Source organism: Amblyraja radiata, chromosome 30, assembly GCF_010909765.2.
Source record: "Amblyraja radiata isolate CabotCenter1 chromosome 30, sAmbRad1.1.pri, whole genome shotgun sequence".
Lineage (NCBI taxonomy): Eukaryota > Metazoa > Chordata > Chondrichthyes > Rajiformes > Rajidae > Amblyraja > Amblyraja radiata.
Window position 1 is genome coordinate 4,849,216 of NC_045985.1, and position 17,695 is coordinate 4,866,910.

Consider the following 17,695-nt stretch of genomic DNA (forward strand, 5'->3'; position numbering starts at 1 on the left):
TTTAGCCACAAGGGCCACATCTAAGTCCCTCTTAAATATAGTCAATGAACTGTGGCCTCAACTACCTTCTGTGGCAGAGAATTCCACAGATTCACCACTCTCTGTGTAAAAAAAGATTTTTTCATCTCGGTCCTAAAAGACTTCCCCCTTATCCTTAAACTGTGTGACCCCCTTGTTCTGGACTTCCCCAACATCGGGAACAATCTTCCTGCATCTAGCCTGTCCAAGAATTTTGTACATTTCTATAAGATCCCCCCTCAACCTCCTAAATTCTAGCGAGTACAAGCCGAGTCTATCCAGTCTTTCTTCATATGAAAGTCCTGACATCCCAGGAATCAGTCTGGTAAAGAGACTGTGTTTGGAAGATTCATCTTTCTACGGCATTGAATGCCTCGTGGAGAGCTCGGGAGTGCATATCGATTATCCACTGATCCCCTGTCTCCAGTGACTAAATGAAAGAATCCTTGAAATTATATAAAAATCTGTCACCACAGCGAGCAGGAACATCTCGCATCAGAGGGTAGTTAATCTGTGGAACTCATTGCCACAGAGGGCTTTGGAGGCCAAGTCAGTGGATATTTTTAAGGCAGAGATAGACAAATTCTTAATTAGAACGGGTGTCAAGGGTTATGGGGAGAATTATTAATGGGTTTGGACACGCTGGAGGCAGGAAACATGTTCCCGATGTTGGGGGAGTCCAGAACCAGGGGCCACACACAGTTTAAGAATAAGGGGTAAGCCATTTAGAATGGAGATGAGTAAAAACGTTTTCACACAGAGAGTTGTGAGTCTGTGGAATTCACTGCCTCAGAAGGCAGTGGAGGCTGGTTCTCTGGATGCTTTCTAGATAGAGCTCTTAAAGATAGCGGGGATATGGGGAGAAGGCAGGAACGGGGTACTGATTGTGGATAATCAGCCATGATCACATTGAATGGCGGTGCTGGCTCGAAGGGCAGAATGGCCTCCTCCTGCACCTATTGTCTATTGTCTAAGGTAGGAAATTGGGATTCGGAGGCACAGATCAGCCTTGATTGAATGGCGGAGTGGACTCGATGGTCCGAATGGGGTCACTCCAATAACTTGCAAACTTGTCTATTGTCTATTGTTATGGGTAAAGTTGTGAAAGCCATCTGCAGAAAGAAAGATACCTTGGAACCATAACCCCGAAACCGCAGTTCCCTGCCAAACATGAGCAAGTAAGCAAGCAAAAGTATTTATATGGCACATTTCAGGAACAAGGCAATTCAAAGTGCTTTACATAAAGCATTAAAAAGCAATCAAAAACGGTTATTAAAAAGAATAGAAAATAAAAATAAGCTAAAATAGATTAAGACAAGTATAAAATACACGAATAAAAATTACAGTGCAGTGTTCGAAATGAATAGACAATATAGACAATAGACAATAGGTTCAGGAGTAGGCCATTCGGCCCTTCGAGCCAGCACCGCCATTCAATGTGATCATGGCTGATCATCCACAATCAGTACCCCGTTCCTGCCTTCTCCCCATATCCCCTGACTCCGCTATTTTTAAGTACCCTATCTAGCTCTCTCTTGAAAGCATCCAGAGAACCGGCCTCCAACTGAGGCAGAGAATTCCACAGACTCACCACTCTCTGTGAGAAAAAGTGTTTCCTCGTCTCCGGTCTAACTGGCTTACTCCTTATTCTTAAACTGTGTGTGGCCCCTGGTTCTGGACTCCCCCAACATCGGGAACATGTTTCCTGCCTCCAGCGTGTCCAAACCCTTAACAATCTTATATGTTTCAATGAGATTGCCTATCATCCTTCTAAACTCCGGAGTGTACATGCCCAGCTGCTCCATTCTCTCAGCATATGACAGTCCCGCCATCCCGGGGATTAACCTTGTAAACCTAGGCTGCACTCCCTCAATAGCAAGAATGTCCTTCCTCATATTAGGGGACCAAAACTGCACACAATACTCCAAGTGTGGTCTCACTAGGGCTCTGTACAACTGCAGAAGGACCTCTTTGCTCCTATATTCGATTCCTCTTGTTATAAAGGCCAACATGCCATTCGCTTTCTTCACTGCCTGCTGTACCTGCATGCTTACTTTCATGATGAATAAGGACCCCCAGATCCCGTTGTACTTCCCCTTTTCCCAACTTGACGCCATTTAGATAGTAGATGAACAGCAGCATCAAACAGAAAAGTCTTCAGCCCCGAATTAAAAGAACTGAGATTTGGATCGGACCTGCATTTTTCTGGAAGTTTGTTGCATATATGTCGTGCATAAAAACTAACCGCTGCTTCTCCAGGTTTAGTTCTGACTCTGGGGACAGAAAGCAGACTTGCCCCAGGCGACCTGTGAGGTCTGGATGGTTCATAATGCAGCAGAAGATCAGAAATGTATTATTGGTAAAAGTTTGGGAATAACGTTTGGTTGCAAAGTCGGGCACTCACCTGATATTTCAAAGTGAGCCTCCACCTCTTTCTTCAATACGTTGTTCTGCATTAGGCAGGAAAATCTGTCCACAGAATCACTTGTTACTTCAACTTGGTTCAATACAGTAAAGAGGCCAGTGGTCTTATCTTTCTCCATTGTCACAGATTGTCCTGTTAGGTTTGCTCTGTCCCCGTTCATCCACCGGACGTGTGGCTCAGGGAACCAGCCATCAGACCTGCACCCGACTCGAATGCCCTTCTGACCGATTCCTTCCAGCTGGACCCAAGGCTGCTGACCCATCCCTGGAAAGCAAGTGTAAAACATCAAAGCAGGATTGCATGCATGATCAATAGACAATAGACAACAGGTGCAGGAGTAGGCCATCCGGCCCTTCGAGCCAGCACCGTAATTCACTGTGATCATGGCTGATCATCCACAATCAGTATGTTCAAGAAGGAACTGCAGATGCTGGAGAATCTAAGGTAGACAAAATTGCTGGAGAAACTCAGTGGGTGCGGCAGCATCTATGGACGGGAGGAAATCAATTCCTTCGCTCCATTGATGCTGCCGCACCCGCTGAGTTTCTCCAGCAATTTTGTCTACCATCCACAATCAGTACCGCTTTCCTGCCTTCTCCCCATATCCCCTGACTCCGCTATCTTTAACAGCCCTATCTAGCTCTCTCTTGAAAGTATCCAGAGAACCTGCCTCCACCGCCCTCTGAGGCAGAGAATTCCACAGACTCACAACTCTCTGTGTGAAAAAGTTTCCTCATCTCCGTTCTCAATGCCTTACACCTTATTCTTAAACTGTGGCCCTTGGTTCTGGACTCTCTCAACATGTTTCCTGCCTCTAGCGTGTCCAAACCCTTAATAATTTTATATGTTTCAATTAGATCCCCTCTCATCATTCTAAATTCCAGAGTTTACAAGCCCAGCCGCTCCATTCTCTCAGCATATGACAGTCCCGCCATCCCGGGAATTAACCTTGTGAACCTACGCTGCACTCCCTCAATAGCACGAATGTCCTTCCTCAAGTTAGGGGAGCAAAACTGCACACAATACTCCAGGTGTGGTCTCACTAGGGCCCTGTACAACTGTAGAAGGACCTCTTTGCTCCTATATTCAACTACTATGGGTGCTGTCTGTGCGGAGTTTGCACGTCCTCCCCGTGACCTGCGTGGGTTTTCTCCGAGATCTTCGGTCGCCTCCCACACTCCAAAGACGTGCAGGTTTGTAGGTTAATTGGATTGGTATAATTGTAAATTGCCCCTAGTGTGTGTAGGATAGTGTTAGTGTGCGGGGATCACTGGTCGGCGCGGACTCGATGGGCCGAAGGGCCTGTTTCCGCGCTGTATCTCTAAACCAAACCAAACTCTAGTTACTCACTAGGGCCCTGTACAACTGCAGAAGGACCTCTTTGCTCCGATACTCAACTCCTCTTATTATAAAGGCCAAGATGCCATTCGCTTTCTTCACTGCCTGCTGTACCTGCATGCTTACTTTCATAGACTGATGTACAAGGACCCCCCCCGATCCCGTTGTACTTCCCCCTTTCCCATACGATAGCCTCTCATCCTTCTAAAGTATGATAGTGATAAGCAGTTTGAGATATCGTAATCAGATGGTCTGACCTCCCACATACAGCCGGATCTTCGCCTCCTCGTAGTCCTGTTTGAAGTCGATGAAACAGGTGTACACCCCATCATCGAAAGCATTTATGTTCTTCAATTTAAGTGAGGCATTTCCGCTAGAAAACTCTTTGTTAAAGAGCTCCGTCCTGCCATGAAAGGCACTGTCCTGAGCGGTCAGCAGGTCATGCCCATTGGTGTACAGATGTACTGGTGAGGAAAAGTCGTTTTTGAACCATCTGACCTCCAAGTTACTCAGGGCTGTTGTTGGTTCCGTCTGGCACTCCAGCACAACATCTTTCCCCACCGAGACCACCGGGTCGACCTTCGGACCAAAAATGCGGATCCTCCCTGGTGAAACGGAACAAAATTCACACAACATCACGACACAGTTATTTTATCAGGATGCATCACAGCTTGGTTTGTAGACACATTCATCTCAAGTCAAGAGAGTTTATTGTCATGTGTCCCAGATAGGACAATGAAATTCTTGCTTGCTGCAGCACAACAGAATATTGTCGGCATGAATACAGAACAGATCAGTGTGTCTATATACCATAGAATATATATATATATACACACACACACACACACACACACACGCACACACGCGCACACACGCACACACGCACACACACGCACACACACACACGCACATGCACACACGCACACACACATATATATATATCAATAAACAGATAAAGTGCAATAGGCTGTTATAGTTCAGAGTTTGCTTGAAGTTGGGTTTAATAGTCTGGTGTCAGTGGATGGTGCAGATTTCAGGCTCCTGTACCTTCTACCTGAAGGCAGCGGGGAGATGAGTGTGTGGCCAGGATGGTGTGGGTCCTTGATGATGCTGGCAGCCTTTTTGAGGCAGCAACTGGGATAGATCTCCTCGATGGTGGGGAGGCCAGAGCCGATGATGGACTGGGCAGTGTTTACAACTTTTTGCAGCCTTTTCTGCTGGACGTTCAAGTTGCCGAACCAAGCCACGATGCAACCGGTCAGCATGCTCTCTTCTGTGCACCTGCAGAAGTTCGAGAGAGTCCTCCTTGACAAACCGACTCTCCGTAAACTTCTCTGGAAGTAGAGGCGCTGATGTGCTTTCTTTATGATTGCATCAGAGTTCTGGGACCAGGAAAGATCTTCGGAAATATCTCTCCGTTGCCATCGGGAAGAAGTTACAGGAGCTTGAGATCAAGTGCTTTAGTCTGCACCAGCGACACATATTTAATATGCTTTATTGAAAAACACAATTGAAAATTAAGGAACGAAAAAGATAACTTACCTGATAACGTTGGATGAATACAGAGTAGGAACAAAATACTGATGTGACTTCCATCCATCACTGTAAGGAAAATATTTAGAGGTCGATTTGTCGAGATAATACTGTCTCCAGAGTAATATGTTTACATATCTGTTGTCAGAATATAGACACAAACAGCTGGAGTAACTCAGCGAGTCAGAACAGCATCTCTGGAGGAAAGCAATAGGTGACGTTTCGGTCGAGACCCTTCTTCAGACTCGGGACAGGGAAATCGAGACAGAGAGAGATATAAAGAGCAAATGAATGAAAGATATGCAAAAAAAGTAAAGATGATAAAGGGAATAATCCATTGTAAGTGAAGGTAGAGAAAAAATGCTGGAGTAACTCAGCGGGACGGGCAGCATCTCTTGATAACATGGATAGGTGACGTTTCACTGAGTGCTGGAGTAACTCAGCGGGTCAGGCAGCATCTGTGGAGAACATGGATAGATGACGTTTCACATAGTGCTGGAGTAACTCAGCGGGTCAGGCAGCATCTGTGGAGAACATGGATAGGTGACGTTTCACAGAGTGCTGGAGTAACTCAGCGGGTCAGGCAGCATCTGTGGAGAACATGGATAGGTGACGTTTCACAGAGTGCTGGAGTAACTCAGCGGGTCAGGCAGCATCTGTGGAAGACATGGATAGGTGACGTTTCACAGAGTGCTGGAGTAACTCAGCTGGTCAGGCAGCATCTGTGGAGAACATGGATAGGTGACGTTTCACAGAGTGCTGGAGTAACTCAGCGGGTCAGGCAGCATCTCTGGAGAGAAGAATTGGGTGACGTTTTGGGTCAAGACCTTTCTTCAGACTGGGTGTGAAGTGTCTGAAGAAGGGTCTCGACCTGAAAAGTCACCCATTCCTTCTCTCCAGAGATGCTGCCTGTCCCTCTGAGTTACTGCAGCATCAGCATTTACTCCAGCATTTTGTGTCTATCTTCGGTTTAAACCAGCATCTGCAGTTCCTTCCCACACAGGCCATTGTCAGCTGTGGCCAAGGTGTAAACAAGTTACAGACCCGTCACATACAACAAATAGTCTTCCGTCATTTGCGCCACCTCCAACGTGACCCCACAACTCGCCACATCTTCCCATCTCCCCCCGTCAGCTTTCTGCAAAGACCGCTCCCTCCGTAACTTCCTGGTCAATTCTTCCCTTCCCTCCCGCACCACCCCCTACCCGGGCATTTTCCCTTGCAACCGCAAGAAATGCTACACTTGTCGCTTTACCTCCCTCCTCGACTCCATTCAAGGACCCATGCAGTCGTTCCAGGTGCGACAGAGGTTCACCTGCATCTCCTCCAACCTAATCTATTGCATCCGCTGCTCTAGATGTCAGCTGATCTACATCGGTGAGACCAAGTGGAGGCTTGGCGATCATTTTGCCGAACACCTCCGCATTGACCAACCTGATCTCCCGGTGGCTCAGCACTTCAACTCCCCCTCCCATTCCCAATCTGACCTTTCTGTCCTGGGCCTCCTACATGGCCAGAGTGAGGCCCACCGCAAATTGGAGGAACAGCACCTCATATTCCGCTTGGGCAGTTTGCACCCTAATGGCATAAACATTGACTTCTCCAATTTCTGGTAGCCCTTGCTGTCTCCTCCCCTTCTCAGCTCTCCCTCAGCCCTCTTTCTCTTCCTCTTCCTTTCTCCTTTCATCTCCCCCCCCCCACCTTACGTCAGTCCGAAGAAGGGTTCTGGCCCAAAACGTCGCCTATTTCCTTCACTCCATAGATGCTGCTGCACCCGCTGAGTTTCTCCAGCATTTTTGTCTACCTTACAGACAATGAGACAATGCGGGATGCAATGTGGTCAAGACTGGGACCGGTGAAGTGACAAGGGAGGAGGGAGGGGGCAAAGGGGAGAGGGAGGTGCAGGAGAAGTTACATAACATTGGGGAATTCAACAGTGTGAGCTACTTATATGAAATATGAGGTGCTGTTCCTCCAATAAGCGAGTTCGGTATTACGAAAAACGCAAGGAATCATGGGATTTGTCAAAAGTCACGAGCGATAAAAACTCTCGGCATCTGGGCCTCCCGTCAGTCCAGGCAGGGCTGTAGGTTAGCCCTGTGAGACGGGCAGAGATGAGCTGGATTTAGCGCTGCTTCTCCGCGCTGCCTGTGGGCGCCGCGCCCGCCTGACTCCCGACGTCTCTGGCCGTCTCCGGACCGACAGGAGGGGGTGGGTTGGGGGGGATAGCACTCGGGAGGGGACGGGGATGGTCCAGTGGCGGTCAAGTCTATTTGTCACATACACATACGAGATGTGCAGTGAAATGAAAGTGGCAATGCCCGAGGATTGTGCAAAAAACCACAGAACAGAATAGAACAGAATCAGTAATTACATATTAGAATGAATGGATAAATAAATAAATAAACGGGAGACCAGCGGTTTGGCAGCATTTGCGGCGCCGGAGACCCGGGATCGGTCCCAACTGCGGCTGAGGCGCAGGTCCGTGTGTCCACGCCGCGCGGTACGGCTAACGAGAGTCTTTTGTCGCTTGTGACCGATGACCTGAACATGCGCAGTCAGAATACCGAAGTTGTTTATTTGCGCTGGGCCTCACTCTGGCAATGGAGGAGGCCCAGGACAGAAAGGTCAATGTGGGAATGGGAAGGGGAGTTAAAATGGTCGGCAACCGGGAGATCCAGCAGGTCCTGGTGGGCCAAGCATAAGTGTTCAATGAAATTACCCAACAAACATCTCCCATTTCTTCCTCCCACCTCCTCCCCCCCCCCCCTCTTTTCTCGTTGCTTCACCTGGATTTGAACCCATTTCTCACCTTCCTCTCCCACTACCTCCTGACCCCCCTTCCACCTATAATCCTTTCTGAGGATAAGTCTCTCCGAGGATCCTTCAATCCTTCTACTCTGGTGCTGTAGAAAGCATCCGAAAACATCTCGATCTGGTTTGGGAACACTCTGCCCAGGACAGGAAGAGAGTAGTGCGTTCGGCCGAACGCACTATGGGAACTACAATCGCCCCCCTGCAGGACCTATACACCAGGAGGTGCAGATCCAGAGCCAGCAACATTATGGGGGACCCCTACCCCCCCAGCAACGGACTGTTCCAGCTGCTACGGTCAGGCAAACGCCTCCGCTGTCACGCTGTGAAAACAGAGAGGATGAGGCTTTTGACAAGGTGCCACATAAGAGACTATTGCTAAAAATAAAAAATTATGGGATTGGGGGTAATATATTAGCATGGGTAGAGGATTGGCTAACAAATAGGAAGCAGAGAGTGGGGATAAATGGTTCATACTCGGGATGGCAACCGGTAACTAGCGGGGTTCCGCAAGGGTCGGTGCTGGGACCCCAGTTGTTCACAATTTATATAAATGATTTGGAGGAGGGAACCAAGTGTAATATATCAAAATTTGCGGACGATACAAAAATGGGAGGAAAAGTAGGGGATGAGGAGGATAGGAAGAGTCTGCAAAAGGATATAGATAAGCTAGGTGAGTGGGCAACAACTTGGCAGATGAAATTTAATACTAATAAATGTGAAGTCATTCACTTTGGGAAAAAAAATGATAGGGCAAGTTATTTTCTAAATGAGGAGGAGCTGCGTTGTAATGCAACGCAAAGGGATCTAGGGGTATTAGTACATGAATCACTAAAAGTTAGTATGCAGGTGCAGCAAGCAATCAGGAAGGCCAATGGAGTTTTGGCCTTTATTGCTAGGGGGATTGAGTATAAAAACACGGAGGTCTTGCTGCAGCTGTACACAGTATTAGTGAGACCACATTTGGAATACTGTGTACAGTTCTGGGGTCCATACTTAAGAAAGGATGTACTAGCCCTGGAGGCAGTGCAGCGAAGGTTTACAAGATTAATTCCTGCAATGAGGGGATTGACATATGAGGAAAGGTTAAGTAGGCTGGAACTCTACTCTTTGGAGTTTAGAAGAATGAGAGGCGATCTCATTGAAACATATAAGATCGTGAGGGGCCTTGATCGGGTGGATGCACCGAGGATGTTCCCAATGATCGGGGAAACTAGAACTAGGGGACATAGTCGCAGAATAAGGGGGGGCTCTTTTAAAACTGAGATGAGGAAGAACTTCTTCACCCAGAGGGTGGTTAATTTATGGAATTCACTGCCCCAGGGAGCAGTGGAAGCAGAAACGTTAAATATATTTAAGTCTAAAATAGATGGTTTTTTAGCTGCCAAGGGGATAAGGGGCTACGGGGAGAGGGCAGGGATATGGACCTAGGTATGGTTAGTATAGTAAGACCTGAGTGATCTCCTGGACAAGTGTCGATCACCTGGATTGGGGTCGGAGAGGAATTTCCCGGATTTTTTTTCCAAATTGGACCTGGGTTTTTATCCGTTTTTTTGCCTCCCCCAGGAGATCACGCGGTTCTTGGGGTGGAGAGGGGTGATAGCGGTATAAAGGGGAGGGTAGTGTCTTGTGTTCTGTGTCTTGTGTCTACTGTTTGTGGGTAAGTGTGTCTGTTTAGTGTTCAGCCATGAGCGAATGGCGGTGCGGGCTCGACGGACCTGGTGGTCTACTCTCGCACCTACTTTCTATGTTTCTATGTTTCTATGAGGCGGAGTTTCTTCCCACAGGCCGTCAGGACTGTAAACTCTTATCTCACCAGGGCGAAAATATTGTGGCGTCTTTATTTTAATGTAAATATTGGTTCTGTTCTGTTCTGTTATTCTGTTGTTTTGCACAATTCCGCAGGCATTGCCACTTTCATTTCACTGTACATCTTGTATGTGTATGTGACAAATAAACTTGACTTGACTCCCGCTGGGTTCACAACCCATATCTCTTCTTCGCTTAACATTTTATCTCATGTTCTATGACTTTTTCATTATTGGCCTTACTCCTTACCATTTACTAATCAACTTCCCCGCTCCCACCCCACCCCACCCTCACCCCCAGCCCCACCCTCACCCCCACCCCCATCCTCACCCTCACCCCCCCCAATGCCCCCTTCCCCCACCCCACCAATACCCCCACCCTCACCCCACCCCCATCCTCAGCCGCACCCCCATTATCCCCCCCACCCTCACCCCCATCATCACCCCCCCCCCACCCTCACCCCCATCCTCAGCCCCACCCCCATCCTCACCCTCACCCCCATCCTCACACCCACCCCACCTCCATCCATACCCCCACCCTCACCCCCACCAATACCCCCTTCCCCCACCCCACCCCACCAATACCACCACCCCACCCCCATCCTCAGCCCCACCCCCATCATCCCCCCCACCCTCACCCTCACCTCCACCCTCACCCCCATCCTCAGCCCCACCCCCATCATCACCCCCACCCCCACTCCCACCCTCACCCCCACACTCACCCCTACCTGCACCACCTCCACACCCACCCCCACCAATAACCCCTTCCCCCACCCCACCAATACCACCACCCCACCCCCATCCTCAGCCCCACCCCCACCCCCACCCCCATCCTCAGCCCCACACTCACCCCTACCTCCACCACCTCCACACCCACCACCACCAATACCCCCACCCTCACCCTCACCTCCTGTCACCTGCCAGGAAAAGACACAAAGTGCTGGAGTCATCAGTCAGTGTATAGATATGGAAGTTGGGAGAAACACAGAATATAGATGCAGGAGGAGGCCATTTGGCCCTTCGAGCCTGCACCGCCATTCATTGTGATAGCTGAGGAGGTAGTTGAGGCTGGGATCCCATCGTTAAAGAAACAGACAGGTACATGGACAGACGGGTTTGGAGGGATATGGACCAAGCGCTGGCAGGTGGGACTGGTGTAGCTGGGACATCGTTGGCAAGTTGTAAACCAAGTTCCTTGTGTCTCTCCAGATTCTCTCAAGGGGCAAGGAGCCGAGGCGCACCCAGTGGGGGCTGTGGGTGGGGGTGTTCCCTTCCACCGACAAACAGGGGGCAGCGATCGCTTTGTCACCTGGTCAATCCCCCGGCGCGGCCGCTTCGCCTCCTCCCTCGTCCCCGCTCCTCGCTCGGGGGTCCTCCCCCTCCCCACCGAGTCTGCAACCGGCGACCAGCAAACAGAGTGGAGTGACCGGGCTCTGACAGACCGCTTTCTTCCACCGGGACCCTCACTGGACGACCGTCGGGAGAGGAGATTAACACAGACTTGCATTTCCGCAAAAATGGAGCATGCATGGGCGGAGCGGAGAAAGTGAAACTAATATAGGGTTTGAAAGTTAGAAAGTTCAAGGGTCCGGCCCAACTTGTCCCAGCTACACCAGTCCCACTTGCCTGCGCTTGGTCCTTATCAAAGACCTTACAGCGGGGCTTGGGTCCATAATCCCTCCAAACCTGTCCTATCCATGTACCTATGTTTCTTAAACGCTGTGATAGTCCCAGCCTCAACTACCTCCTCTGGCAGCTTGTTCCATACACCCACCACGCCTTGTGTGAAAAAGCCACCTCTCAGATTCAATAGACAATAGGTGCAGGAGTAGGCCATTCGGCCCTTCGAGCCAGCACCGCCATTCAATGTGATCATCCCCAATCAGGACCCCGTTCCTGCCTTCTCCCCATATCCCCCGACTCTGCTATCTTTAAGAGCCCTATCTAGCTCTCTCTTGAAAGTATCCAGAGAACCGGCCTCCACCTGAGGCAGAGAATTCCACAGACTCACAACTCTCTGTGTGGAAAAGTGTTTCCTCATCTCCGTTCTAAATGGCTTACCCCTTATTCATAAACTCTGTGTGTGGCCCCTGGTTCGGTACTCCCCCAACATCTGGAACATGTTTCCTGCCTCTAGCGTGTCCCAAAAATCTATTCCCCTCACCTCTCTATAAGATCACCCCTCTTCCTCCTGCGCTCCAAGGAACAAAGTCCTGGCATGGCTCAACCTCTCCCTGTAGCTCAGGCCTTCGAGTCCCAGCAACATCCTCGGAAATCTTCTCTGCCGCCTTTCCCAGCTGAACATCAACGTTGTCACTTTCAGGGAGTTATGGACTTGGACCCCAAGATCCCTCTGCATATTAATGCCTCAAGCAACAAAACTTAATTTTTAACAAAATTGTTGAAATTAGTACCAATAAAAGATCAGTTACATGAAGTTATTTATTTTGAAGGTTGTTACATCTCACCATTTCTTGTTAATAAAATTCACAAACCTTAAAGACAAAGAGAACTCGATCTGGCATTTAACTCGAATATTTGCAGGAAATCTCCAACAAGCAAAGTAAATAAAAGATTTTAACTTTGCGAATGGCGACTATTTTCACCACCTTTGAGATGCAACTTGAAAAATCTAAGCCAAGATGCACAAGATGAATAATGGATACTGCTTAAATCTCCAAAGTAACAATTGTGACAATCCAGATCCTTATACCAAGAGATTGTGACAATTTGTGACAATCCAGATCCTTATGCCCCTGTCCCACTTAGGAAACCTGAACGGAAACCTCTGGAGACTTTGAGCCCCAACCAAGGTTTCCGTGCGGTTCCCGGAGGTTGCAGGTGGTTGCCGGAGGTTGCAGGTAGTGGAAGCAGGTAGGGAGACTGACAAAAACCTCCGGGAACCGCACGGAAACCTTGGGTGGGGCTCAAAGTTTCCAGAGGTTTCCGTTCAGGTTTCCTAAGTGGGACAGGGGCATTACACCAAGGGATGAACAATGGTTGGTGGAGACAGGCTCGGGGAGAACGTGTAAACTCCGTACAGACAGCACCCGTAGCCAGGATCGAACCTGGGTCTCTGATGCTGTAAGGCAATAGATCTACCGCTGCACACACAGTGTTGGTAGACATAGAAATGAATCAAGATATGAGCATTATTGATTAGGGAACAGACCAGATCCTTATTCTAAGGGATGAACAATGGGTGCTGAATAGCAATCGATGGATATCAAATGCATTCAAGATATAAACATTATTGATTAGGGAACACACTAAATCCTTGCAGTAAGGAGGAAGGAACTGCAGATGCTGGTTTATGCTGAAGATATAGACACAAAATGCTGGAGTAACTCAGCGGGGCCGACTTGTGCACTGTGACCCATCGCACCCAGTCCATCCTTGCTCTGCCACGGCCAGCTCTGCTGGGGCAGATCGACAGAAAATGCTGGAGGAACTCAGCGGGACCAACTTGTGCACTGTGGCCCATCGCACCCAGTCCATCCTTGCTCTGCCACGGCCAGCTCTGCTGGGGCAGATAGACAGAAAATGCTGGAGTAACTCAGTGGGTCAGGCAGCATCACTGGAGAGAAGGAATAGGTGACAATTCGGGTCCCGACCCTGAGCAGAGCTAGTCTGAAGGGTCTCGACCCGAGACGTCACCCATTCCTTCCCCCCCCCCCCCAGACAAAATGTGTAGGAAGGAACTGCAGATGCTGGTTTAAATCGAACAGACACACAAAAAAATGCTGGAGTGACTCAGCGGGACAGGCAGCATCTCTGGATAGAAGGAACAGGCTACGTTTCGGGTCCAGACCCTTCTTCAGGCTGAGAGTCAGGGCAGAGGGAAACCAGAGATATGGAAGGGCAAGGTGTAAAAGAAAACGAGATATCTTTAGTAAGTCTGAAGAAGGGATGAACAATGCACAGTAATTAATGATAGAAATAGTTCAAGATATGAACATTAGTGAATGGGAAACAGACCAGATCTTTGGAGTGAGGGGTGATGATAGAGATAGAAATGATTCAAGATGAGTGTTATCGACTGGGGAACAGCGCTAAATTAGACCATCACTGGACTCTGAATGAAAGGGGCCGTTAGAGAATGCGAAAATGCCGGTGCAAAGACGATAAATCGCAAATAATTGCAGCTAATGCATGGTTGTAACAGGTTTATTGCACGTGTGTAGTGTCCTATGCAGTGGAACCAGGTGGGTTGCCGGAGATGTTGTCACTTATGAAAGGAAATCCAATCTATTTAATAAATCTCTCGCAACCTCACGAGCACACCTCGTTTGTAACAGATAATATACATTTGATGACTTGGGGTTCATCATTCATATCGGGGGGGGGGGATTCAAACCTTCACGTGGTCCGCCCTGTTTCGACGAATGCAATCAACCTGGCGTGCACAATCAAAGAAGATCAAATAGAACAAGTTGTGCACGCCATATGCAAGAGGAAGAATCATATTGGGGGAACAAATGTATTACACTTTGACCTTTGAAAGCAAATTTGTAGTTGTAAACATCTTCCTGCAGTGTGTGTGTGTGTGTGTGTGTGTGTGTGTGTGTGTGTGTGTGTGTGTGTGTGTGTGTGTGTGTGTGTGTGTGTGTGTGTGCATGTGTGTGTGTGTGTGTGTGTGTGTGTGTGCATGTGCGTGCGTGTGGGCGTGTGTGTGTGTATGTGTGTCTGTGAGTGGGCCAGTGTGTGTGTGTGTGCATGTGTGTGTGTGTGCATGTGTGTGTGTGTGTGTGTGTGTGTGTGTGTGTGTGTGTGTGTGCGTGCGTGCGTGCGTGTGTGTGTGTGTGTGTGTGTGTGTGTATGTGTGTGTGCGTGTGTGCACCAACTATCAGTTCAGTTGCAGGATCATATGAAACTAACATCCATCAGCCTGACTATCATACTAGTTCATATTGCAGAGGTGACCTCTCAGAGGAAGGGATCATTGCTCCCTTTGTATTGCGGGCAGCCTTTTCCAGACCGGTCCCCCTACGAGGTCTGACCGGTAGCTCCCAAGACCAAGCTGTGCATGTCGGAGAGGGCCGTCTCCAGCGACTTGGAGAACCATTCCGCATTCGTCTCCTCACAGCAGTTGAAGGCAGAGACGGAGAAATTGATGTGGTCCTCCAAAGGGTTGTACCAAACCCCATATCCGTCTGGCTCCATCGGGCCGAAGCACATCACGCAGTCAGCTCTGGCTGAGACCTGTGAAAGGGAAAGAGTCTCAGGTTAAGAACACCCATTCAATTGACAATAGGTGCAGGAGGAAGCCATTCGGCCCTTCGAGCCTGCACCGCCATTCAATGTGATCATGGCTGATCATCCACAATCAGTACCCCGTTCCTGCCTTCTCCCCATATCCCCTGAATCCATTATCTTTAAGAGCCCTATCTAGATCTCTCTTGAAAGCATCCAGAGAACCAGCCTCTGAGGCAGAAAATTCCACAGGCTCACAACTCTCTGTGTGAAAATGTGTTTCCTCATCTCCGTCCTAAATGGCTTACCCCTTATTCTTAAACTGTGTGGCCACTGGTTCTGGACTCACCCAGCATCGGGAACATCTTTCCTGCCTCTAGCGTGTCCAAACCCTTAATAATCTTATATGTTTCAATAAGATACCCTCTCATCCTTCTAAACTCCAGAGTATACAAGCCCAGCCGCTCCATTCTCTCAGCATATGACAGTCCCGCCATCCCGGGAATTAACCTGGTGAACCTACGATGCACACCCTCAATAGCAAGAATGTCCTTCCTCAAATTAGGGGACCAAAACTGCACACAATACTCCAGGTGTGGTCTCACTAGGGCCCTGTACAACTGCAGAAGGACCGTCAACATATAATTAGGTATCGCACGTGATTTCAGCACCATTTCTTTGACCAAATTGCAATGAAAAACTCCAGATGCAAGTGACAGGTTTGGAGGGATATGGACCAAATTAAGGGTTTGGACACGCTAGAGGCAGGAAACATATTCCCAATGTTGGGGGAGTCCAGAACCAGGAGTTTCTCTGAGGATCCTTCAATCCTTCTACTCTGGTGCTGTAGAAAGCATCTTGACTGGAAACATCTCTATCTGGTTTGGCAACAGCTCTGCCCAGGACAGGAAGGTTCTGCAGAGAGCAGTGCGTTCGGCCGAACGCACCATGGGAACTACACTCCCCCTCCATTGCACGACCTATACACCAGGAGGTGCAGATCCAGAGCCAGGAACATTATGGGGGACCCCTACCCCCCCAGCAACGGACTGTTCCAGCTGCTACGGTCAGGCAAACGCCTCCGCTGTCACGATGTGAAAACAGAGAGGATGAGACGGAGTTTCTTCCCACAGGCCGTCAGGACTATAAACTCTTATCTCACCAGGGTGTAAATACTGTTGTGTCTTTTTTTTAATGTAAATACTGGTTCTGTTCTGTTCTGTTGTGTTGTTTTGCACAATCTATAGACAATAGGTGCAGGAGTAGGCCATTCGGCCCTTCGAGCCAGCACCGCAGGCATTGTACATCTCATTGTTTCATTTCATTGTACATCTTGTATGTGCAAAGGGCCTGTCCCACTTGGCGATTTTTTTCGGCGACTGCCGGCATCATTGACTGACGGAAATTTTTTTCCAAGTGGGACAGACCCTTTAGTGACAAATAAAGTTGACATGACTTGACCTGTCCCGTCGAGAGTCTCCAGTGAGTGGCCACAGCGAAGGATGTGTCCATGAAGATTTCCGGCACGCTCAGCCCTTCCTCGATAGCCTGCAGCTTCAGGCCCAACAGGTGCCTGTCAATTGCCAAGCCTTTCAGCGCCTGTGAGCAGAACAAAACACATTTATTTGAGAGCCGCAGATGCAGGTTTATACAAGATTCTGACAATCGGCAATAGGTACAGGAGTAGGCCATTCGGCCCTTCGAGCAAACACAGCCATTCAATGTGATCATGCCTGATCATCCACAATCAGTACCCCGTTCCTGCCTTCTCCCCATATCCCCAGACTCCGCTATCTTTAAGAGCCCTATCAAGCTCTCTCTTGAAGGTATCCAGAGAACCGGCAGAGAATTCCACAGACTCACAACTCTCTGTGTGAAAAACTGTTTTCTCATCTCCGGTCTAAATGTCTTACCCCTTATTCTTAATTATGCACAGGTTCACATTAAATCTTTCTCTCCTCACGTTCCCCTGGTTCTGGACTCCCCCAACATCGGGAACACGTTTCCTGCCTCTAGCGTGTCCAAACCCTTAATAATCTTATGTGTTTCAATAAAATATCCTCTCATCCTTCTAAACTCCAGAGTGTACAAGCCCAGCTGCTCCATTCTCTCAGCATATGACAGTCCCGCCATCCCGGGAATTAACCTTGTAAACCTACTGGAGAGACAGTGCCGGATCAGCTGTGTTACTCCAGCACTTTGTGCAGCTCACCCTGATCTTTCCTTACCATGTCGGTGTATGCGCTGTGGCAGTCAATAGCTCTCCTCAATGCCGCAACCTTCTGGTTAGCCTGAGAGGGTGAGGGGGGTGGAAGGATACACAGTGTTAATTATAGTGAAACGCAATACTGTTGGGAAAAAAGTATTTGCTATTATTTTTTTAGAATTAAATGTCTCGTTGCTGACTGTAAAAGCTTATAAGGGCAGCAATGCTGGCCTCTTTAGTTTAGTTTACAGATACAGCATCGAAGCAGGCCCTTCGGCCCATTGAGTCCATGCCGACCATCGATCACCCATTCACACTAGTTCTGCGTTATCCCAGTTTCCCATCCTACACACCAGGTGA

The 17,695-nt window shown here is 48.8% G+C and overlaps 2 protein-coding genes across 2 annotated transcripts in view; both read right to left on the minus strand.

The window, feature by feature from the left end:
• LOC116989781 (butyrophilin subfamily 1 member A1-like) overlaps positions 1-11,472 on the minus strand; it is a 37,749-nt gene extending 26,277 nt beyond the window's left edge. Inside the window, exons 1-4 of the mRNA XM_033047355.1 lie at positions 11,246-11,472; positions 5,324-5,383; positions 4,039-4,386; positions 2,423-2,707 (exon numbers count right to left, since the gene is read on the minus strand). Of these exons, the coding sequence (XP_032903246.1) occupies positions 2,423-2,707; positions 4,039-4,386; positions 5,324-5,381 (691 nt within the window). The 5' untranslated portion in view covers positions 5,382-5,383; positions 11,246-11,472. The remainder of the gene's footprint in view (positions 1-2,422; positions 2,708-4,038; positions 4,387-5,323; positions 5,384-11,245) is intronic.
• Positions 11,473-14,664: 3,192 nt separating this feature from the next.
• Positions 14,665-17,695, minus strand: part of LOC116989780 (carnitine O-acetyltransferase-like) — a 42,915-nt gene continuing 39,884 nt past the window's right edge. Inside the window, exons 12-14 of the mRNA XM_033047354.1 lie at positions 17,358-17,420; positions 16,591-16,728; positions 14,665-15,138 (exon numbers count right to left, since the gene is read on the minus strand). Coding sequence (XP_032903245.1) covers positions 14,923-15,138; positions 16,591-16,728; positions 17,358-17,420 — 417 coding nt within the window. The 3' untranslated portion in view covers positions 14,665-14,922. The remainder of the gene's footprint in view (positions 15,139-16,590; positions 16,729-17,357; positions 17,421-17,695) is intronic.